The 25,336-nt window shown below is 51.2% G+C and overlaps 1 protein-coding gene across 2 annotated transcripts in view; it reads right to left on the reverse strand.

The window, feature by feature from the left end:
• The window catches only part of SNX29 (sorting nexin 29), a 543,934-nt gene that overhangs the window by 442,943 nt on the left and 75,655 nt on the right, over positions 1-25,336 (reverse strand). For both annotated transcript variants that reach the window (XM_082858190.1, XM_082858191.1), the window contains 3 exons: positions 24,834-24,952; positions 18,760-18,835; positions 16,963-17,045 (listed from right to left, as the gene is read on the reverse strand). In XM_082858190.1, coding sequence (XP_082714316.1) covers positions 16,963-17,045; positions 18,760-18,835; positions 24,834-24,952 — 278 coding nt within the window. The remainder of the gene's footprint in view (positions 1-16,962; positions 17,046-18,759; positions 18,836-24,833; positions 24,953-25,336) is intronic.

Below are 25,336 nucleotides of genomic sequence, written 5' to 3' on the forward strand. Positions count from 1 at the left end.
CCCAGCAAATCTGGGAGGGATGGGTTAGCGATTCCATTTTGCAGAAGAGAAAACAGAGCCTCAGGAAAGTCACTGACCCTCGATCACCTACCTAAAAAACAGCCTTGAGGGCTTCCCTGGTGGCGCAGTGGTTGAGTCCACCTGCCAATGCAGGGGACGCGGATTCGTGCCCCGGTCTGGGAAGATCCCACATGCCGCGGGGCGGCTGGGCCCGTGAGCCATGGCCGCTGAGCCTGTGCGTCCGGAGCCTGTGCTCCGCAACGGGACAGGCCACTGCAGTGAGAGGCCCGCGTACCGCAAAAAAAAAAACAGGCTTGAAATCTCAATGTCTCTTCCCAAGCAAGGAGCTTGGAGGGGAACTGCCAAGTCCCTGACTTTCCATTTCCACATGGAACAAGTGCCCCCCCTTCCCCACCCCATCTCTCTGCCCCTCACTTACTGCTCCCAGGAGGGAGGGTGACTGGTCCCAATCAGGAGCCTGGGAGGAGGAACTGGGCGGGCTCAGCTCAGCCCCCTGTGGGTTCTCTCTCTCTCAGGGCCCAGCCGCTGTCCACCCACCATGGTGTATGCTCAGGAGCTGCCCCTGGGGGGTTCCCACCTGACCAGTGAACTCAGGGATGGCGTTTCTGCGTGCCTGCCTGCCCACAGGCTTAAAGCTCTGTTTCCCAGTCTGCTTAATTAATACCAAAGCTACCATTTTGATCTGCATCTTTCTGTCTGTCTAGAAGAGGCGACATCTAAGCTGAGTCTTAAAGGATGAAGAAGCACGAAACAAAAGGGAGAGTGGGACGCGTGCCCCGGGCATACAGACTAGCACGACAGAGTCGGGAGCACATGAATCTGATAGCTGCAGAGACCTGGAGCAGCTTAGACCTGCTGAGACATCGTGGCTTCCAGCAAAGGGCATGGGGATGGCCCAAGGCAAGTGCCAGCTCTGCCCGTCTGGCCGCCTATTCGGTCTGGCAGCTGTGCTCTTCCAGATGTTGAACCGCAAAGGTCAGAGCCCTGCAGGGGGAGCTGGGGTTGAGACGAGGCAGGAAGGGAAACTTCACTGTGCCCAGCAGTACCTGTTGAGGCTTTTCCCCCACGTAAATGTATTGATATACCATACAAAAATGTTAATAGTAATTTTTAAAGTTAATATTTAAGATCCAGGGGAGGAGGGGGAGGCGGAGGAAGGGGGGCTGAAGGAGGGGGAGGGGGAAGAACGGGGCCGGAGTGACACACAAGCGCCCCCTTCCATTGCTGAGATCAGGCCCCCTGAGCTGAGCTGCTGCTCTTCACGGGTGGGTGTTACTACCTCCTTTTAGAAATAAGGAAAAGGGGGTCCAGGGAGGGTAAGGAATGAGCACAGCAGACAGCAGGGCCAGGGCTGTGGGAGCTGGGGCGTTCTCACTGCCCCCCACTTTCATAACACGGGCCGGTGTCACCAGTTCCACCGATGCCCAGCCAGGAGACTCCCAGCCCCAAGTCAAGCCTCGTAACTGCCCTCCTCTTGCAACTCTACAAAGCGAGCTACCCTGGTTCCTCTGGTGGCATGTCTCAAACAAAGGTGACACTTCAAACAAGTGTGACTAATAACTCATCCGCTGAGCAAGAAGCCTGTTTTGGATCCGCTCTGAACTGCATCCAGCCATTGCCTAAGCTGCCACCAGCCCAGCTGAGAGAGACAGAGGATGGGAGGGCTCAAGTCCAAAGTCATTCTGGCTTCGGGGTCACGAGCGCCCTCACTGCAACCTGTGCAAACAAATTAGGAGTCTGAGTTGCTAAGGGGGTCAGCAGGAATGCAAGAGGCCCCGACTGGAAGGATGAAATTCAAAAGGAAAAAATAAAAAATCATGTTTGGCTCAAAAAAGAACCACGAGCACAGACACGATGCTGAGATGAGGGGAGCTCACAGCCTGCTTAACTGCAGTCGGGGGAGAGTTTCGCAAGGGCAGTGACACCCCCTAAAGCAGGCAGTCGCCCTGCAAGAGAAGCTCATGGAAACGCCCAAGGGAGCAGGCTGGGCAGGGGCTCCAGGCAAGGCTACACGGCCTTCCCGGACAAGCCCCTTCACCCCTCTGTAACATGGGTCCAGCAGCCCCTCCCCTGGGATCACTGTGGAGGGCAAGTGAACGTGGCAAGGGACCAAGCAGCAGCATCCCCATCTCTTCTGGAGATGGGAAAAGCCCCTCCAGACCGGCTGGGCGTCCTGCAGAGTTACTCTGTCGTGGGGCCTCTGAACAGGCTGCCCCTCCCTGGGGAGCACCCTCCCCTCCTTGTCAAGCTTCCTTCACTGCCCGGCAGCCACCCGAGCCCTTTCCTCCTCCATCGTCCTCCCCTCGGCCAGGCCACATCCTTGGTACCCTCACGCTCTTGACTGTCACCGGTTTCCCCCTTGCTGCTTGGGGAGCAAGGAAACAAAGCCTGTGTTGCTTACAATCGGCACCGGCAGTAGGTTCCAGGCCTCTGGGGTTCCAGGTAAGGGGCTGAAGCTGTACTACTGATCTGAAACTCAGATTAGGATTTCCCACTTCTGGGGGACTCATTCAGGGTGAGGGTGGGGGAAGGTCACCGGGGAGGTCACGCAGTGCCCACAGGTGACAAAGAACCCATCACCCCCGAGGGCCCCAACTGCCTTCCTTTTCCCCCATCCAATGGCTCTTGGCTTCTGTATTTTATGACCACTGTTATTTCCCCTAGATTTTAAACTCCTTGTGGGCAGGGTCTGCGCAGTAAGAGCTCCTATCAACTAGGTAGTGAGCGCGCTGGCATAAGCGCTTTATCTGTATTAACTCGTCTGGTCCTCGGAACTCTGATGCTGACTCTCTTACAATCTGCATCTGAATGATGGTGAAACTCAGGCACAGAGCTTCTGAGTGCAGAGCTGGATCACCTTCACCTTGACTCCCCAGGGTGTGGCACGTGACAGAGACTCAGTGAATGTTTGTGGGCTGAATAATAGATCAATAAAGAATTGAGACACGTCTAAATTCCAGCTGGAACGTTCCAATTACCAAATCAGTCGCTGAAGATCTAGTAGGTAAAATTCAGTGGGACGTTTCCCCTTTCAAGAAACTTGCCCAACACGAGGCTTCGGGTTGGCTGCACCAACTAGCTTCCCTCCTTGTGGTTCAGGGCCAGACCGCTCGAGCACAACCAATGTGACGGCTGCTGCCCCACCACCTCCTCCTAACCTGCATCATGAAACCCTCAGCCAGGAAGGCGGCAGCTGGGGACCTCGCCATCTCCCTGGGAACACTTACTACAGCACTCTCCAAGCTGCCGAGTGTTTGGAACTGTGTTGCCAGGCGACAAGCCAGACCTCCTCACTAGTATTGAGAATCCCTTCCAACAACAGCCGGGAGAAGAACAAGGCCTACTGACAACTGAGGATGTTTTTCTTGCCCCCTCTGCCCTGGCTCAAGATCAAAAGTGGGGAGAAATCAAAAGGGAACAATCACGAGCTTCCCTGGTGGCGCAGCGGTTAAGAGTCCGCCTGCCAATGCAGGGGACACGGGTTCAGCCCCCGGTCCGGGAAGATCCCACATGCCGCGGAGCAACTGAACCCGTGCACCACAACTACTGAGCCTGCGCTCTACAGCCCACGAGCCACAACTACTGAGCCCATGTGCCACAACTACTAAAGCCCGCGCACCTAGAGCCCGTGCTCCGCAACAAGAGAAGCCACCGCAATAAGAAGCCCGCGCACCGCAAGGAAGAGTAGCCCCCGCTCGCCACAACTAGAGAAAAGCCCACGCGCAGCAATGAAGACCCAACGCAGCCAAAAATAAAATAAATAAAAAACAAACCAAAACAAAAAACAAAAACAAAAGGGAACAATCAGGCTGATTATCTGGGCTTAACTCTCTCCACTACCTATCACTGCACACCCCCCAAATCGGAAAAAGAAGGCAATGATTAGGATTCAAGTGCTGAATAAATATCCCTGGATAATCAATTATATCTCGTGAAAAGCAATTACAAAGGAGAACTATCTTCTAATTAACTGTATATTCCATTTCAAAACAGGACCAGACACCTAAACCTCCCCTTCAGAAAGCCACTGGCGATGTACGGCGATAGCTGTGCTAATGGCGAGTAGGATGGTCTGTGCGTGGGTGATGTTTTCACCTAGGAAAGACCATCGTTCCCCCCCACCCCGTCACCGTTAAAACAGGGCACCAGCGCTGGACATCAAAAATTGAGCCAGCAACAATCCCCAGAAGGAAAGCGGGGAGGGGGAGGCAGAGAAAGGGTCAGGGCGCCCCCTGGTGGCTCCGTGCTGCTCTTCCTGCAACAGGCAGAGATGCACACTGAGCCACTTTCTTGCAACTTCCAGCTCCCAGGTCATCATATTGATATATTCAAAGAAATTAATTTGAGAGTAGAAACTCATTTTCTAAAGAGGAAGTGAAGGAATGTAAGGCTGACAGGAACGCCAATAAATATCAACTGAAGGAATTTTCAATAAGTTCCAATAAAATAGCACCAATGAGCTGCACATGCTGAGGGTGACTACAGCTATCAGGCTGGGATCATTTATTCTGGTAGCTTCTACAGGTGTTTATCCTTATGTGCCCTTCAGCCCCCCCTAAATCACCTTCAGTGCAGGGGTGATGGAACTAAACAGCTCCCAAGTACACACTGAACAAACGCTTTCTGGGATCTGTCATTTCATTCAGGTTCGTTTTTATCCTGTTTCATTCCCTGAACCATGCAGGAGGCAAGTGGTTAAAAAAAAAATGTATAAAATAAACTATGATTCCTGGAAAATAGCCCCATTGCCTGTTCAGGGTTTCTCATCCTTGGCACTGACATTTGGGCTGGATAATTTTCCAGTGTGGGGCCTGTCCCGTGTGCTGTAGGATGTATGGCAGCGTCCCTGGGATCACCCATTAGATGCCGTAGCATCCCTACCCCAGTGGTGACAACCAACAACGTCCCCAGACACTGCCAAATGCCCCCTGGGGGTTGAAATCGCCCCTGGCTGAGAATCACTGTCCTATCTGATCACACTTCCATTCTTGAGACCACCGGCCTCACAGAAAGAGTGTACAGCCTCATCTCCTCTAGAGGAGAGGGAAGTTAAGGAGGAGATGCCACGGGAAGGCACCTTGAGGGGCCTCTGCAGGAGGGATGGTGTCACTAAAACAGGAAATCGGATCTATCCACCTGCAGTTCAACAAGAAGGCCCAGATACTGTTTTCGGGATGACTAGCCAGCAATGTACCCTTTGAGGACGTTAACAATAAAATAGCACCTACCAGTCAGTGAGCATTTACTATGCCAGGCACACTTCATGTTCATGTTCTTTTCCATTTTTCCTATCGAGGCATAATTTATATAAACTATCTTGAGCATTTCTCATGTAGTCATTCATTTAATCCTCACAACCCTGTCAGATGTGTACTATTAGCAGATTCATTTTGCATAGAGGAGAACACTGAGGCATGGACAGGTTAAATAACTTCCCACTGCTAATCTGTGAGTGGAGGTGGCTAAAAACACAGCCAGTCTAGCTGGAAAGATCGTCAGAGAGCAGAATGGCAACAGCGAGAATAATGATATCGCAATTATTAGGGCTGCGGCAGATACTAGGTGCAATTATCACAAAGTGTTTCTTTTTTTTTTTTTCTAAAGTCCGCAATCCTTTGAAGGAGAGTGATGAAAGCAAAGGACCTTCTCCCCAGGAAAATCCACATATGAGCACAAGCACACAAACATAATTTTGCACACAAGTGCAAGAGGCTTCTGAAGTCTCCCAAACTATCCATGGGCCTCCCGGGAAGCACCCAGACAATATATTCTAGGCTCTGTGCTAGACACAACATAGACTTCAGAAGAGTCCTGCAAGCAGGTAATATGACCTCCATTGCATGGATTGGAAAACTGAGCTCAGAGAGGTTAAGGCCTTTGCCCAAGGTCACACAGCTCTGGAACAGCAGCACTGTGGTCTGCCTGACTCCAGCATTCCTTCCTCCCCAAAAGGCTGCCTTCACAATTCAATTCATCCACGACCCCACTCCAGGGCACTACAAAAATGAAGGATGCGCAAAGCACAGAAAGGATTTACACGTCTGATCTAGCAGCACTGATGACAGAAATTTGGCAGTGACGATATAAGGGCTGCTGGCCTCGCAGAATGAAAACCTGAAGGTGACATTTGCTTTCGCAAAGACTATTCTCCTTTACACGTTCTGGAAGACAACGTCGTTTCAAAGCAGTCCCCAGGAGAGGAGCCTGGACCCTCACACAGATACCATCCTGTCTCTCCAACCCGTCATGCTTCCTACATCGAACAACACCTGGCCCAGAGTAGAAGAAGTTACAGGCCAAATGTGAGAGCCAGTATGTTTATGGATACCCGCTCGCCCTGCCGAAGGTCACTCAAAGTCAAGGCAACAGTCAACACATTTGCAAAGGAGACAGTCAGCAAGGGGGCAATGAAGACGCCTGCCTTGCTACTGGGACAGCCAACAAGACCAGGCATGACCCTAGAAATATCCAGACTTCCACAACCTGGTCCTGGAATGGTTGCAGAAGGAGGATGTGAGTATCATGACTCTTCTCAGAACAGATGGCTAGAAGCGCAAGGAATCCTGGAGGGCGGCCTCCTCCACTTTACAGTTGGGGAAACTGAGGCCCAGGGAGGTGCAGGGACCCACTACTATAAGGGCCGGAATCAGAGCCAAGTGCTGCCGAAACCCAGGCTGGTGCTCCTTCCACCCCAGCTGCCCACTCCCTGACGCAACAGGGGGAAAGGCGGAACATTCACTCACTCCTTCACTCCGCGGGCAGCTCACAGTTCTAGGTTTTTACCGCGGACCAAGCTAGAGATGCAAAGGTGATGAAAACAGACGTGGGCCCACCTTCGGGGAACTCACTTTCAATTCATTCCTACAGAAGCCTTCGTAAATTTTTCCTGTGTGTTAGAACTAGAATAAACATTCATTCCTTCCTTCCTCGCGCCTTCAACTAAAGTGTCTTGAGCAGCAAGTCCATGGCAGGCAGGGTTTCAGGCACCGGGGCCTCGCAGTGAACAAGCTGGCCAGGCGCCTGCCCTGGAGGAGCTCACCTTCCAGGGGTGGGAAAGGAAACAAACAGTACACTCAGGCCACAGGGGCTTCGGAAGCCTGGCGCCCTCAGACACAAAGTGGGTGATAAGGCGTGGGTGATGGAAGCAGACGGGCAGTCAGGGAAGGGAAGCCTCTACAACAGGGTCATTTCAACAGACCTGAATGCTTCCCTCTGAGGGCAGAGAATTCCAGAAGCTGAGGGTGTCCAGGAACAGCAGGGGGGTGGGGGTGAACCCCAGCTCCCCTACAGGCTCACAGTGGGGCCTTCACTGCAGCCTCTCTCGGCTTCTGCTTCTCCAATTATAAAATGAAGCCAACACTCCCACTTTGCAGGGATGCTGTGAAAACTGAGTGATAGTAGAGGTATAGCCTGATTCACAGTAGGAAAATAAATGAGGAGCTATCCATATTATTAATATTTTCCAGGCACTCCCTGAAAGAAGATCTGGAATTGCCCCAGAAATAGGTATGAACTTGCAGCTGGATCTGATATCTGAAGCCTGCCAGATGTCATCTGGAAAGAACCAGCATGGAAACGTGAAGACTCCAGAATCCTGGGGGTTTGGCTCTGACTAGGGTTTACAGCGTGGACCCTTGGGGCTACTGAACAGGTTCAGAACTGGTCTCCAAAGGGGGTCTCCAAAAAAGCTTTCAGGAAGAGCTGGCCTCCCTGGAGGGATGCCACCGGCTGACACCCACACATGGTGAGATGACGCTGGACACGGCGCTGATTCTCTCACTGACCTGGGTCCTTGGCCTCCCCAGGCAATGACCTGACTCTGAAGAACTAGAATGGCAATGCTCACCACCTGTGGAAGCTTCTCGATACAAGACCTACCGTACAACACCTGGTTGGGGGCTCAGGTTTTGTGCCTTCCGGCATTAGTGCATTTAACCCTCCAAACGGCCCTGAAAAGCCAGAGTTAAGTGTCTTCATTTTACAAATGAGGAAACAGGGCCCAGAGCATCCGGGGATAAAGGAAGAGCAACCTAGCTGGGAAGTACTGCAGCTGGGGCTTGACCCCAGGGTAGTGGCTCCAGATCACGCCCCCCAAAGCTCCCCCACTCTGCTCCCCTGCAGCCCTTAGCACGTCTCTCTGAATTACGGGTGTCAGCACACCACACTTGGGGCACCCGCTAGGGACTGTCAGCAGCTTGAGAGAGTTAGGACACCCAAGTCAACCCAGGAGTCCCCACCCTGTGAGGCACAAGGGAGGCCCTCCAACAGCCACTCAGGCGAGGAAGGGCCATCAGAAAGGGGGAAGGAAGGCACACAACTGAACAGCCTGCCCTTTGCAAGGCCAAGTGGGAGAGTCACGTCACGCCTGCTTCAGGCCCTCTGCCGGCTGCCTGCTGCACTTGGAATAAAATCCAGCATCCTCCTGCTCGGCTCTCCCCCCTCACCTCTGCCCAGAAGCCACCAAACCCGGCCCAGGCCCCTCATCGCGCAGCCTCAGTCCCACTGTCTCCCAAGAGAGAGCTTCCCTGGTAACCCACGTTAAAACAGCCCCCCACATGTGTCTGTCCTCCCACTGGTGTGGCGAGTCCCCAGGGCAGGACTCTGGCCTCTTGCTCAGCAGTTCACAGGCCAGGAGCAGCACAGTGTCTGTCATCTGGTCAGCATGGGCACAAAGAGTTTTGGAATGGGTGAAAAAACATCTAACAGGGCTTCCCTGGTGGCGCAGTGGTTGAGAGTCTGCCTGCCGATGCAGGGGACGCGGGTTCGTGCCCCGGTCCGGGAGGATCCCACATGCCGTGGAGCGGCTGGGCCCGTGAGCCATGGCCGCTGAGCCTGCGCATCCGAAGCCTGTGCTCCGCAACGGGAGAGGCCACAACAGTGAGAGGCCCGAGTACCGCAAAAAAAAAAAAAAAAATCTAACAGAGAAAGAAAGAGAGAGAAGGAAGGAAAGAAAGGGAAAGAAAGAAAGAAAGAAAAAAAAGGATAGAAAGAAAGAAAGTGCACTTTTTTCTTCGTCAGGACAAGCACTCCCCAAAAATTTGCTAAGAGGGCAGATCAGGTGCTAAGTGTTCTTAATCATTCAATCAATTGATCAATAGAGTGGGAGGAAATCTTTGGGAGGTGATGGATATGTTTATGGCATAGACTGTGGCGATATCATTTAATGAGTATTAATCATTATCATAATTATTACTGACCACCAAGAGCCCCTCCTATGCCATCCCCATGAACCACATTTGCCTATGAGTCCTCAGTATTAGCTATTCTGCTTGTTATCACACAGACTAAAGCACTCTCGGCCAAAAGCAGAGACACCTGTTATTCCAAAAGACTCACGGCTCTGGGTCTGGGTCAGTCTCCATCACGACAGCTCACATAGCTTCTCTCTTGCCCACGACCCCCATCTGCACCCTCTTGGACCCCTGATTAGGACCCTAGGACTATTTAATCCAAAACTCTGTTGAAACATTGTTACCACAAATGGAGTTTAAAAGAATGCCAAAAGTTAAATGGAACTGCAAAATAGAAAATGGAATTTTATTCATGATAAAATTTGGTGTCTGGAGTAAGTCATCTTAAACAGCGAATGATGACAAGGTGGAAAGCTATTCTGTGCCAATTCCAAGATGGTATGAGAAGGCCTGCTGGGTATTTTTAAAGGCATTAGAGGTTGACAACACGGATTTCTTGTGTCTAATTTCACTTCAAAAGTACACGACTTTCTTTTGCTTCCATTTCAGTATATTAGGCAAACTGCTTTTCTATGTACCCATTAAAAATAAGGTCATATTGGGCTTCCCTGGTGGCGCAGTGGTTGAGAATCTGCCTGCTAATGCAGGGAACACGGGTTCAAGCCCTGGTCTGGGAGAATCCCACATGCCACAGAGCAACTAGGCCCGTGAGCCACAGCTACCGAGCCTGCGCGTCTGGAGCCTGTGCTCCACAACAAGAGAGGCCGCGATAGTGAGGGGCCCGCGTACCGCGATGAAGAGTGGCCCCCGCTTGCCACAACTAGACAAAGCCCTCGCACAGAAACGAAGACACAACACAGCCAAAATAAAAAAATTAAAAATAATTAAAAATTTAAAAATTAATTAATTAATTAACTCCTACCCCCAACATCTTCTTTAAAAAAATAAAATAAAATAAGGTCATATTTTTGATCCCATAAAAGAGAGACAAAGATTTTTGAGATAAAGGTGGAGAAAAAAAGAAAGGGAAAGGGAGTTTAAAGGATTTGAATAACAATCATCACCATTTATTATTTCAGGTAGATGTGAAAATGATAACCTCCAGTGAAATTCCCTAAACCATCTACAAGGAGAAGCACACCAAGAATTGCAAAGGTCATGTGTTCTGAGGAGGAAAAGGTGGTGATGGGGAAGAGAAACTACAGGGCTAGTTCCTGGACCATCCACTAGGTGGCACAATAACCTGGACAACTTAGTCGTCACCTGGGGCATCTGGGGTGTTAGTGGAAAGGGGTGAACTGGAAGGCGGAGAAGCAGCAATTTGCAAAGAGTGGCTGGTAATGGATGAGAGGTCAGCAGTCCCAGCGTCACGGCCCCACTAACCCTCAGTGTCTCAGTCCACTCGGGCTGCAGTAACAAAACACAGCAGACCGGGCGGCTTATAAACAACAGAAATGTGTTGCTCACGGTTTCTGGAGGCCGGAAGACGGAGGTCAGAGCACCAGCGTGGTCAGGTGAGGGCTGCAGACTCCTCGCTGTGTCCTCACACGGCAGAAGGGGACAAGGGAGCTCTCTGGCACCTCTTTTGTGAGGGTTCTGCCCTCGGGACCTATCACACCTCAAAGGCCCCCATCTCTTAATATCATCACATTGGACATTAGGATTTCAAAATATGAACTTGGGGAGGGGACACATTCAGACTCTAGTACTCAGAGTGAAAAGTGCCCCTGAAAATAAACAAGTTTGGTATGCTCATCCTAAAAACCTAGTGTCCTCACCCAGGAATCCCTTGCTCTATTAAAAAAATAATGATGAAAATAATTTAAGGCTCTCAGACCTAGATGCCCACCCCATTACTGGCAGCACTGCATGCCCTGGCTGGGTGATGGTAGAACACTCTTTAGGTCATCTGGACTTGGGAGTCAGGAAGCCTGGGTCCATCACCAGCTTCACCACTTACTCGTCCTAGCAACCACACCCTGCACACAGTAGATGCTCAATAAATTGAATGATATCCTAGCTGTAAGGCCTCAGACAAGCTATTTAACCTCACTCAGCCTGTTTTCTTAAACAAAAAGAGTGATGTTATCTGCAGGAGGCTGCTGGGGGATTAAATGAGAAAACAGCATTTTAAACGCTTAGGCACAATGCTTGGCACACCGTAAGATCTACTAAAGCATGTTATTATTTAACTAGGTCACATTCTTACACAATATGACTGTTGGCCCCTCCTTTTGACCTCCTCCCCGAGCCCCCAGCTCCAAGAGCAGCCAGGATGGGCTGCTGGAGTCACATCCCCCCTTTTCTCCTTTGCCCTCCCAAGTCAGGCAGAACACCCAATGGGGGACCACGCCCCAAGCCAACAACTCACACCGGGGATGCAAATGTTAAACAAAAGCGGGAAGAGAGGCTGCCCTGGAGGGAATGCAAAGCCACCCAACCACAAAGGATAATTTTCCAAGTAGAAAAAATGCATTACCATGTTAGCACCTAGTGTTGGCAGAGGGTAAAGAAATGCAGCTGTCATACTCCTGGGAACACACTAACTCAGAACACAAGTGGCTATTGAGAACTAGCCCATAAATATGGCCCAACCTTGCCCTCCTATCCCACAAATTTACCACAAAGGAACGCTTAAGCAGAAAAAAATAATAGCCAATGTTCTTAGAGTGCACTTACTAATAGCACTCTTCAATTCTTCCTTACAATGAATGAAGAAACTCACTGGGGAGAAAAACACTCTGGCTGGTGATCCTCCCAAAAAATAACCTAGCAAACCGTAAAAAATCAAGTGATGGAATATTATGCAGGCATCTGTGAACAGAGAATGCTGCCCGCCACTCCAGTTCTACAAGGATCAAGCCATTGGCAACTGCAGCCGACCCTGCAGTGGAATGCTACCCTGAGGACAATCCAGGATGGAGAAAAACAGGAAGAATTCTGTGCTTTGGATACTGGCCCTAGATAAGATGCATATCTAAGGGATCATTTCAGGAGCCCAGACGCTTGCATCTTCCATGCATAGAAAAGCACTAGAATCATTAACTTGAGATGTTTGGTTCTTGCGATTAGCAGTAGTCTCCTGATGTTCAACTACATGGGTTTTTTTCCAGCAGAAAACTCCTATATATCCTGACTCCTCCCTTACCCCTTCTGAGCAGTTTCTCAGAGCGACCTCAGAGGCTGCGTCCTGGGCTAGAGTCCTCAGTAACATATCTGAATAAAACAACTCACAACTTTTAGGTTGTGCGTTTTTCTTCAGTCAACACATTCAACAGGACAACGGGGAGATGAGGGAAAAAGGGCAACTGTGAAATATGTTAAGAGCTGAATACAAAATAAGCACATCCACAACAGCTAACATTCATGGCTCTTAACTCTGTGATCTAAGTACTTCTCTAAGCACAGCACGGTTAACCTTCACAACGACCAGACCAGACGAGACAAGTATTCATCGAATCCTTATGTTTAGACAAGGAAACAAGAGCCTGGGAGGTTTAAGGACTTGAACCTGGGCAGCCTGGTTTCAGAGCATGTCCTCCTAAAGCAACAGGCACACTGTATTCCAACCAGCTACAACTCTACACGCCCCAAATCCAGGATCGCAAATTCACCTGCAGAAATGGAAAGGACCCCTGAGGCAGAATTACGGGTGTCTGGGTTTACTCGTAACTGTCTTTACTACTCCCCTCAATAACTAGTTTTTCATAACAGGCTTTTGTGTTTTCCTAAGTACCAAAGAGCCTGAAGAGAGAGCAGTAATGGGGGTGGGATCACACATCTTCTCTTGGGCACTAAGTAACAATAATATATGCCCCAAAAGCCTGGGACAAAACCCCTTGCCGTTTCAGAGACATGCAAGGGGGGGAGGCTGCTTGGCAGAGGACTTGTCAATTACCCGCAGCACCAAGGGTTAAGTACACAAGCTCCAGCTCGATGACAGGGCCGAGACAGCCACCTGGCCCGATTATTCAGTGCAGGCCGGGAGCCACTTGGTGGGACGTGAGGGAAACACTCTCCGCTCCAGGGAACAGAGTTGGGGTTCCTCTGCCAAGCTCTTCTGGGGTTTGAGAGTCGGGCGTCTCCTCTGGAGTGCAATCCTACATGCTTCACATGCTGGGATGCAATTCTCATCCTGAACTTAGAGATCTCTTGGGACACCACTCCTGGGACGCCCGCTGTCATGGACTGAATTGCATCCCTCCCAAATTCATATGTTTTGACTGTATTTGGAGGTAGGACCTTTAAAGAGGTAATTAAAGCATCCTTATAAGAGGAAGAGACACCAGGGATGCGTGCTCAAAGAGAGAAGGTCATCAAGCCAGGGAGAGAGGCCTCACCAGAAACCAAGACTGCCGGCGCCTTGATCTTGGGGGACTTCCAGCCTCCGGAACTATGAGAAATAAATTCCTGTTGTCTAAGCCACCAGTCTGTGGTATTTTGTTACAACAACCCTAGCAAAGGAGCACACCCTGGATACCCAGAGAGACTCGCTCTTATTTTTTTGCGATGACACAGGAGGCAGGGGCAGGATGGGGAGGGTACAAGTCAAAACCACCCACCGCTCAAAATTTCTCAGGATTCTGATCTCTCGTCTGGAACACCCACAGGACAGACAACAGTGCTGTCCCCTGAAGGTTCCCTGAAATTTACAGCCACCGCAGAAAACAGAACCCCCTCCCGCCATACACACTTATCACCCACAAACCACACCGCTACAGGGTGTCGAGGGTCAAAATGTGGATGTAGTGACATTTTCCTTCAGAGGTGCAGGTTGTAGAGTCTGGGTATGCCTCTATTTGCCAAAGATACCAAATAAGAACACCGGATTTACATTTTTAGAAAAGTGTACGACTAAAAACAAGAAAAACAGTCTAAATCCTTGCCATGGACATCACTCGAGTGTGCTCAGAGGCATGTCCTTAGTGAAAACACACAAGCAGGGCCAGCACCCTCCTCAAGGTCAGAAGATGGCTGAGGGAGACCTACAGACCACGATCTCTGTCGACCCTAAGAGCAGCTGACAAAGAGAATTGTGTCTGAGATGGCGGGACCTCATGCCAGGGTGCAGGAGACCTATGCGGAAGCACAGTGCTAGGTACCACAGGGTGGGGGGAAGTGGCGGTGTGGAGATGCCTGTATCCCTACAAATGGTGCCTAGGATGAGGTGCCCATGAAGCCTGGCCTCCACATCCTCGATTTCGGGGTCTTTAGAGTAGATGCACTTCAGGGCCAGGGTAAAGTCTCACCCCTCTAGGTGAAGGTGTGACCCACGTGAAGAGGCAGCACTGCAGGTGCTAGAAGGACGAGGCATCAACTAACGGTGCGCCACAGAGAGAATTCCTCTCCCCTTCCCACTCCTTCCGATGATGGCAGGAAAACACCTGAGCGGATTAGCACGGAGATGTCTTCTCATGCTTAGACAGGCAGCGACATCCAGGCCGAATTACTAACACTGGCGCCTTTTCTTGTCTTTACTTTCACAGTTCCCTGCTATTTAAGTCAACTAAGAGTGGCTCTCCGTTCACAGTAAGCATATAAAAGTCCATTTTTAAATAAAGGCATTCAGGTTTTTTAGGGGCACCCATTCTTAAAAAATGGCAGGGTAGGTAATAGTACAGGGTTAAAAAAATAACTGAAATTTGAAAACCAGTGACCTTAGTGCTCTTCTGGCCCGTGTGTCCCACACACTGGCAGATACAGAAATATCTGCTCAGCTGAACCCGAGGCTGAGAGGTACCAGCGTAAACCACATGCCTTGCTTACGCAGTGAGACCACCCAATCCCCACACCCCAACCTCACAGCGCCTACTCATTTCCTTCCTCACCCTTGAATCAGAATGCTGGTTGCCCCCGAACCCCTCTTCCGTCCTTAGCCATGGGTGGTTTTTTTTTTTGGCGGGGGGTGGGCAGGTGGACGGATAGGACACACTGCCTCCTTAGCAGCCAGGGGAGGCCTCGGGATGGCTGTTGGCCACACAAGTGGGAACCTGTGTGCACCTTCTAGGAAGGGTCCTTACAGCTTGGGGGAGGGGAGAAGTTTATCTTTTTTGTGTCACAGACCCATTCCGCAGTCTGGTGATGAAGCCCATGGGCCTCTTCTCAGAAAAATGTTTTAAAATACATAAAATAAAACACCCAAGATTACAAAGGAAACTGATTAAATTGAAATAGAATTATTAAAATGTAAAAAGGAAAAGTGACACGCTAATATACAGGATTTTTTGTCACATTAAAAAACTACTGTATTTTCAAGCAGAAATGACATTGTGAGATTTTTCCATATCACTGTTGTTACAGGTGCCTGTGACTTCTATCAGTGACCAAGTCACCCATTTTGCTAAGGCTACTAGGGTTCCTATGGTTTGCTGCTACTTTCATAATTAAAGAAAATGCAACCTAACTGTTCATGGACAGATAAGTGGATAAAGAAGATGTGGTATACACACACACACACACACACACACACACACACACACACACACACACACTGGAATATTACTCAGCCATAAAAAAGAATGAAATTTTGCCATTGCAGCAACACAGGTGGACCTGGAGGGTACTATGCTTAGTGAAATAAGTCAGACAGAAAAAGACAAATACTGTATGATATCACTTATATGTGGAATCTTAAAAATAAAACAAACAAATTAATATAACAAAACAGAAACAGACATAGATACAGAGAACAAACTAGTGGTTACCAGTGGGGAGAGGAAAGGGGGAGGGGCAAGATGGGGGAAGGGGTAAGCGGTACAAACTTCTATGGATAAAATAAACTACAAGGACATATTGTACAGCACAGAGACTATAGCCAATGTATTACAATAACTTATATGAAGTATAATCTATGAAGATTTTGAATCACTATGTTGTACACCTGAAACTAATAATATTGTAAACAACTACACTTCAATTGAAAAATCAAGTAAAACAATAAAAAATAAATACTGAATTTCGGTCAGAGGTTAGAGAAAAAAGTCGTCATTTCTTCCCCTGTGCAAGTTCAGACCCCTGAATCCTACCTGTGGAAATGGAAGAAGTCTCTCCGTTGCCCCCTCCTCCTTCCTGGTACCTGGGATGAGAATGGGATGGCTGGAGCTAAAACAGCCATTTTGGACTATGAGGCAAGATAGAAGGAGCCCTGGTCTCCAATGACCATGGAGCTACATACCGGCCCAGCCTTCCTACCTCTGGACAGAGCGATGAATTCCTATCACATTAAGCCACAGTTTGCTGGTTTAGTCTTTATTACATAAAGCCACTCAGACCTAACCGTAATTGCTGTATCGCTAATACTTTTACTGAGTGGTGAGGTTGCAAACAGTTTGAACCTGATCATTAGCAACCTTCATTCATCTTTGAGAGACACTCTCTCCCTTACCTACAAAAGTGATTCCTCCCGAGCTACAAAGGAAACCCAACGAGAAAGTTCCTCTGTAGCTGACGGCCTTGCAGGAGACAAACCCGGAAACCGTGAACGACAGAAGTTTCCCTCTGCCTCAATCCTGCTCCACCTCTGAAGCACGTCCTTTAGAGCATTCACACACCCAAGTATCAAGTTTTACAGCTCAGGGAGCTTACGACCACGCACCACACTCCAAGCCCACGACCAGGCACACACACACCTGACTTCACCCCACACTCTGTAGAGTCCACGGTCACACAGGAGCAAGCACAAGGCACTGCCTCGACGTGCGGGCCTAAGAGTCATCCTGGCATCGGCAGAAGCTGCTCAGAAAGTACTTACTAATTGTCATGGACTCTGGCACCGAGGCAGAAGGTAACAGGCTGCTCAGAGGACTTCCTTGGCCTGGAGGACTGGCTTCCACACTGGGAAAGGCAGGCAGAGGGAAGTTATAGTCGGCCACTTAAAACACACCTCCTCACCATTCAAAAACCAGCAGGCATTACGCTGTTCAGGCTTACGAACTAGAAGGAAGGGAAGGATGCCCTTTGAAATTACAGTCGGGCCTCATTTGTGGGTTCCATAGCTGCAAATTCGCCTACTCCCTGCAGTTTATTTGTAACCCGAAAACTCCCAGCTCTCAGGTATAACATGGCCACCGTGAACACGCACAGAGCGGTCAAAAGGCTGAGTCATGGACGTGCATGCTCCCACCTCACGCCAAACAAGGCAAGCCCTGCCTTCTTTCAACTATCATTCTGGCCTTCTGGCGAGCTATTTAGCACCACATTGTTCACCTTCTTGTGCTTTTTGTTGCTGATTTTGCATCTAAAATGGCCCCAAGCTAGTGCTGAAGTGCTGCCTGGTGTTCCTGAAGGCAAGACTGCGAAGTGCCTGACGGAGAAAATACACGTGTGAGGTGGCCCTTGTTCAGGCCTAAGGTTAGGGCTGTTGGCCTCGAGCTCACCGTAAGTGCATCAACAACACATGTTAAATAAGGTGTCTTTAAACAGGAACTGGCATAAAACGTAGGTATGTACGGATCTGTTGACAGATCTGTCGATCTGTTGACAAAAATGTTGTGACCAGACACTCCCAGGAACCTAGGAGCAATGGTTCCACCTTGACAGAAAACGACCACCACAAATAACGAGAGTTGACTGTGTAGTTACAAAGAATTTGCAACGTGGAAAAACAGCACTTCTCATCTGTCATGAAAATGGCAAGACCATAATCCGGTTACCACAGCCACATCCACACACCAGGAGGAAAAGGACCAAAAACATCACCGATGAAATGGAGTTGGGGTTAAGAGTGATGTAGTTTCCTGTACTGCTGCATTTTCCAAATTTTCTAAAATAAACAGCAGAAAGGACTCAGCGTCCTGGATAGACCTGGCGACACCAACCCTTCCTGGTATCGTACTAATCCGGACGAGCCTCCTACAGGGAGTGCCATTCTCAGAGCACAGGGCAAGACCGGAACACCAAGCATGGGTGGAGGTAAACAATGACCCCACTCTGGAGCCAAGGTTGAAAATGCAGATGCTACACCCTGGGGACACCAATTTAAACCCATGGAGAGAAGAAGGAAAAAGCTGTAAGAGCAACAAGGATCGCGGTGGCGTCAGGGAGCCCTCAGTGTCCGTCTCAGCTCTGCCACCAAATGTCCAGTGACTCTGGACAACTCAGCTGTCCCTTGAGATACTTTCATGTGGAAAAAAAGAAAACCAACGTGGTGCTTGCTACTGAATGGCAGACTAAGCACTTCACAGATATATAATATCAAAGTGGTTTAAATATTATGTAATATTACAATTATAAATTGTAATATTGTTATCATTATCAAATAGTAAAATCAAGCAAATTGTGATGGTGGAGGTACCCAGATATGGTTCCCAAAGTGGAAAAAGTAAACGTGGTATGCAAGTGAAATTTGACACATACCAAGTCTCGGGCCTGAGACCCCTGGGCACTTCGCACTCTGGGATGTTAGACCAAACCTAAACTAAACTAACGTGAAGTGAGGCCTTGCCCTTCAGTCCCAGCAGGCGTCCACCCATCTTTAAAAAAGAATAAAAGGCAGAGTTGTAAAGAGGACAGTTCAACCCCAGAGGCAGCTTGGGGTCTGAATACTCACCTGTACCGAGGTCCAGGCTCTGGAAGGACGTGGTCATCGGGTCCTGTCCCGTTCTCCAGGCTCCCGAGGGGGGTATCTGCGCACACACAGCAACCACAGAGAGAAAGTCAGGGTTCTGTTCTCGTTTCATTTTCCCCATGAGACAAGGACACAGTGCAGACACTGGCTCACCTGCTAAATCAGTTTACTTACAAATGTTTACCCGTCTGGCACACTGGATTTTCATCTGCTCCCTGTTTCATCTCTTTGGGCCGTAATCTCAGACTTGGTATCAGTCACTGACCGGAGGCCCTATTTTCCCACTTAACCTTTTTTTTTTTCCCTGAGTATAGCTGACATACAATAATATCACTTTCAGGTGTATAGCATAGTGATTCAACATTTATATACACTACAAATTAATCACCAGGATAAATGTAGTGTTATCTGTCACCGACAAAGTTATTACAATATTATGGACTATATTCCCTATGCTGTACGTTACATCCCATGACGTATTTATTAACCTCTTTGATCTGGAGCCACCTGGAATTATGCATGAAGTCCATATCCAGAGCCAACCTCAGAACCAGGGAATAATAAATCAGCTGTTAGATCCGCTCCCACCTGCAGTGTCTGAAGATGGACACACGAGGGCAGCACAGCCCAGTGACTGCTGCTTTCTACAGCGCCACTTGCCATGCATCAAGTGGGAAAGGCATTTGGAAGAAGTGAGGCCGTAAGTCATCTCTAGAAACAACAGGCAAGAGGCACTAAAGACTGTCATAGGTGCATTAGCTGCTGTTCAAGTCACGGAAGGACGCACGTCTCATTGCCCTAAGTCATCTGTCGTGTGACCTCCTCCTCTGCTTACACCTGGTCTGGTCCTGCTCAAGATTCCCCAGCTCTTAAGAGGTTGACCTAAGGGAACCTTAAGGGGTTTTCTCACCTTTCCTTCTACCCTGCTGTCCCCACCAAACTATTCCACTCACTGCTACCTCTTTTAAGAAGTTCACAGAGGGAAGAGAAAGTGTCCACCTCTCTGCCTCCTATTTCTCGCTCCCCAGCATCGTGGTGAGGTCAGGGTACAGGCTCCGCCCACTGGCCTGGGTTCAAGTCCCTGCTCCCCAACTTCAATCCAGCAAGTTACCCAGCCTCTTTGTGACTCGGCTGCCTCCTCTAAGAAATGGGCTGACACTAGTGCCAACCATACTTTTTTTTTTTTACTGGAGTATAGTTGCTTTACAATATTGTGTTAGTTTATACTGCACAGCAAAGTGAATCAGCTATACATATACATATATGCCCCCTTTCATACATTTTAATAACGCCCGCCACATAATTTAATTTCACATTTTATTACACATACATTTCGGTGAGAGCGTGCAGTGAGCGGGGGCTGGTATCAGCTCGCCCTGAAACCAAGACCCCTCCCCTCGTCCTCCTAGGAGCTCTCTGCTCTCAGCCTTCAGAACACAGTGGTCCTCCTCCCCTCACTGTCTCTTTCTCTGATTCCTGCGTGAAGGTGTCGCTGGATCACGGCTCCGTGGCCTCTGATGCCCTTGGCAAACCCAGCAATGGTCCTGGCTCCAGCTCTCGGCTCCGTGAAGGTGACAGCTCTCGAGCCCTCACCTCTGGCTAGGCCCTCAACCTTCAATAACTAAACCCACGTTTATAACCGCCCGCCAGAAAGCTCTACTGGGATACTGTACTGGCCTCTCAACTGATCATGACCTTCAAAACCGCTCCCACCTCAGAAGATGGTGGTACCACCCTCCCTCCCATCCCAGAGCTGGTCGGTGCCCAAGGCCAGTCAGTCCCACCCAGTCACCTCCCACTCCCTGCTCTCCAGCCACTTCCCCCGCCCCCCAGTTCGAGGGCTCCAGGCCCTCCCTGGGGTCTTCTGCAGCAGGTCCCCTCAGCTCTGCTTCAGCCTCCAATCTAACTCATACACAGCCGTCAGATTCCACTCCCTGAAGCAAAGACAGGACTCCAACTACACAACGCAAATCCACGGGTGGAGTAAAGACCAGCATCACCCACCAGGATTCCGGACACCACGCCTACCCGGCCCAAGTGGATTTCCCGTCATAATACACGACCCTGACCCTGTGCCAGCTGCGGCGGGCCTGATGCACTGGGGCCACAGAGCGATCGCAGACACTGTCGAGGCCCCTCTTCCTCTGCCCCCAGCCAGACGTCATTTTTCCAACTGCCAGACGTCCACTCCCTTCAGCATGCCCACACCCCACCCCGGCACTGATGCGCTCCCCTGAACCCCAGTTGCAGGCCTGGCTCTGACTAGGGTCAGGGTCACACTGGAAGCAAACCAGACATGGTCCTGCCCTCACGTACCTCAAAAGCTAGTGCGGGTAGGGGTTCGGGGACAGGCGTCGTCAGGTAGTTACACAAATACACCGAGGTCGGAGAAGTGGAGACACCTAGGTTTACAATAGAGTGAAACCAAGGCCCGCGCCGCGTGCGGTGTGGTGGGCGGCAGGGCCACGGTGTTCTCTAACGCAGCAGCCCTTGGGCCGCAGCCTAAAGGCAGGAGGAGCTCGAGGGGAGGAGGAAGTGACAGCTGGCTGGTATGGCCAGGGCAGCAGGCAGAGGGGAAACGGGAGGAGGTGAGGCTGCGGGGTGAGTGGGGGCCGGGTGGCACAGTGAGGGTTCCGGATCTGGAGCAGGAGGATGAGGCAATCTGATGTACATTCTAAAAAGTCACTCTGGCTGCTGAAAGAAGGATGGATGGATGGCAGACAGGGATAGAGAGCTGTTGAGAGGCTATTTTGTATGAGCCCAGCGAGAGAAGGATGAGTTAGAAGAGGGTGGTGGAAGCATTCAGAGGACACTTCGACCATTCATTCCTCCTCCTCTACGTCGGAGGATTAAAATGATGTCGCTGTCCCCTCCCTGCCTGTGGCACTCCCAGGGGACTCACCTTTAGATCCCCCAAAGCCTGGCAGCGACCCAACCCCAGACCCAATGGCAGGACTGGGAGAAGTCGGGGAACATTGGACCTGATGGGGAGAGGAAGGGGCCGAAGACCCAAGCTGTCCAGTGAACCAGCTCCGCATTTGCCAAAACCCAACTCCAACCACAGGCCCTCAGCGAGGAGCAGTAACACTTCCACGTACATAGTCAGTAGGAATGGGTGTTCTGTCCCCCTCAATTTATGATTCTCAGTTGAAAGAAACTTTGGGGACTTTTTCTCCCTGGCAGCTTCACACAGATGTTGGTAAATGTGCTTTGCTCTGCTCTAGGTAATGACATGCCCGGAGGAATGACTGGATCTAATCCTCCATCTGCTTGTCCGGGTCTCGGGTGACCCTGGGCTGGTGTCTCCCTTCTCTGAGCCCCTCCCTAACCCCAAAAATGCAGCCCAAGGCATGGCCCCCCAAACCACAGCGGTGCCTCTCCCAAGGTTCAGAAGGATAATGATCCTGTGTTCAGGGTCCCCTCCTCTGCCGCCTTCTCCCTCCCCAGACTTAGCTACTAAAACATCCAAACTTCCCCGCCACAGGCCTCTCTCCCTTTTTTTTATCCCCTCCCTCTTTCTCTAAATAACCCCCAAGGTAAAGACATGAAATGACTCCCAGGCCAGAAAGAGAAAGGAGATCTGAACGTCACTAAGGTAGGCAAGTGTCAATCAGAAGGGACACTAGTCAAATGGAGTGAAAGAGAAGGAATCTTGGGGAGAAATCTGGCCGTGCACGCCCAGGGTTGCCCATGGAGAGGCCGGGCCGGCAGCCAGGCCAGCCTCAGCACCACCAGCCCGCACACCTCCACGGACATGGGGCGTCAGGCCAGGAGGGACTTGATGCGCTTCGGCACTCCAGCCAGGACACGGCTTCCCCCAGCTGATTCTAGTATCTTCGGGCAGCCCTAGAATAACGCGCCTTCCCGTGCAGTGCTCTCACCATGATGAGTTTGCCCCTCAGGCGGTCACAAGCTTCCATGACTCCTGGCAGCTTTGTTAACAGTAAGTTTAAAAGCTGGCAGACCAGCCCACATGCAGCGCCTCTGGTGAGGACAGTCGAGACCAGCTGGAGCTGGGCTCCCATCACAGTGACTAGGTGAAGCCTCTAGGTCTGCGAGGCTCACAGCCCGCGGAGGGACGGTGGGAAATCTGCGGGGGGAGGGGTGACTCCTGGCGAGGATCCTGGAGGCTGGCCAGAATGCCGCGTTCCGTGACTAAACCCCTGATGCGAAGGGCACACAGCCAAGCCCCAGGAGCAGCCTGACGCGGCAACGAGCGACAGTTCATGACCCCAACAAAAGGCCGCCCGTGGGGAGCAGGGCAAGGGGAACGGGGAACCGGACCCGACTCAGATGCTGAACAAGCACTGGAAAGCCTCCAGCGGTCCCACAGACGAACGTGGGACCACCTACTCTCTGCCAGCCACCACCCCACCCCCCGCCTTCTCAGACATTCTGCTCGTGTCTGCACTGCTGCTGAACGGGCAAGGGCGAGCTGACCAGACCTCCAACGCGCAGTGGCTCAGACCAAGGCTGCTTACCCGAACGGAAGGAGCTGCAGGGGCCGGCCTGGCCTGCAGACACCAGCTAGGCCCACCGGACCGTCCCTCTCTGGGGTTTCAATCAACACCTGGACAGAAGCTCTAGTTGGTATGGAAGGACACACAGCCGAGGCAGTAGTGTTGGCACCTCAGCCAAAGAGGCCAAACAAGAGGGCGGAGAATGATGAGGGAGCAGAGACAGACCCGGAGGGAGAGGAGGTGGGGGCAGATCCCCACAAGGAAGCGTGGGGCACAGAACCAGAATGACAGCAGGACCTCGCCGGGCCCGGAATCCCTCCATCCCAAAGTCCCAGCTTCCAGCCCACGGGCGCCCACAAGGCGACCTCACTAGTGCAATGCCTGCAGGAAGCCTGCCTGGGGACTTCACATGTGCCCGGCACCTTGTCCCAGATTAACTCAGGGAACCTTTGCCACAAGTCTCAGAAGGAGGAGGTATAACAATAACCAGCCCTTCCCTCGCAGGCTGTGATCACGAGTGGATGAGCTAACCCAGATCCATCACCTTACAGTCCTGGACTCACTTCAAGGACTGTCATCACCGCCATCCATACTTTCCAGAAGAGAACAGTCCGGCGGACGTAAGTCACTTAGCCGCACTCTCATTAGCCTCAATTTACACTGGGAACACTGCCTCACAGGGTGGGCACGTGCCTCCCTCAGCAACTTCTAGAGCTGGGCCTGAGCTGACCACCCGCCCCAAGACTGCGCCAGTCAGCATGCCCGCCCTGCCTCGTGCCACAGCTAGTTTGAGTGGGTTTCTGTTCCTGACACAGTGACACAACAACAGTCTATCATCCGGTTCAGAATGTCAACAGCTTCCTGGGCAGTCGGTGGGCCCCGGCCCACGGTTCCCTAAACCTGGGCCTAGGAGGGTGAGAAGGGCACCTACACAAGGGGGCCGAGGCCTCCGTGACACGCTGGTGCTGTGAGGCAGTGACGGTGACCAAGCACTTCACTGCGCCAGGCGCTGCAAACACCTACCCCACCAGGGGAGCCGGGCTCATCCATGCTCCCAGCCTCACCGCCCACCCCCCCAATACCCCCCACCATGACCTGCTCTAGATAAAGAAAACAATCACGAACCACAGGCAAGCCTGCTCGACCACAAGGAACAGGTCAGAAATGCTTAGCCACTTTTAAGCAAGCTACTCCCTGACCCCCAAGCACTTGGCTGCAAAGAGCACAAGGACCTTTAGAGCTACGGGTCCTGTGACCTTCTCCCTTCTCCTAAGAGGCAAAAATAATGGTCACCATTTGTGATCAGCTTGCACGTGACCAAGTTCAACAAATCACTGCCAAGAAGAAAAACAGGCCCCAGGGGCTCCCTGGTGGTTTGTCAACACTCAGGTGAGAGCACCTCAAAATACCCAGGCTCAGCAAGGAGCAACCTCTGTCGCTCCTGAGCTCAACAGGCCCCGACTGCCCTGAGCCCTGGCCTCCGTGCTCTCTCTCCCACTCTCCCACCCCACCACCTGCAGACGTAACCCAGCCACTCCTGCTGCTTCTCGAGCCAGAGCTGTGACAGGAGGAAAGGAGGAATCGGGAGACACCTACCTGCAGGGCCGTAGGAGCCCACGCCACTGACCGGGAAGAGCACATCGGCGTCGCCATGCAGCACGTGCAGTGGAGCCCAGCTGTGCATCTGGGAGAGGCAGGCAGCCCCGTCTAGCGGCCTGCAGGGGGAGAACACAGCTGTACATCAGGGCCGAAAGCCCCAAGGGCCCCGAGTAGTACAGCACCTGATGGGCCTCCACAAGCCCCCTCTCGGGAACCAACCAAGCCCTGAGGGGGATGAGAACAGAAGCAGGCCTGGGTGGGAGTCGGGAGCCAGCCCTCCGGTGCTCACTCTTTCAGCCCGTGTTTACTGAGCACCTCCTACCTGCCCGGCAGTGCGCACACACTCTGTGCTGGCAAAGAACCAGCCAACAGGGTCCATCCTGCCCTCGTGGAGCTTACAGTCTACTGGGGGAAGCAGACATGAGGCATGTAATCCCACAGGAAGGTGTGAAATGGCAGCTCAGGTCTGTGGAGCTGGTCGGGAAGGTGGTAGAAGGCTT

The sequence above is a fragment of the Leucopleurus acutus genome, assembly GCF_964270905.1.
Source record: "Leucopleurus acutus genome assembly, chromosome: 16".
Taxonomy (NCBI): Eukaryota; Metazoa; Chordata; class Mammalia; order Artiodactyla; family Delphinidae; genus Leucopleurus; species Leucopleurus acutus.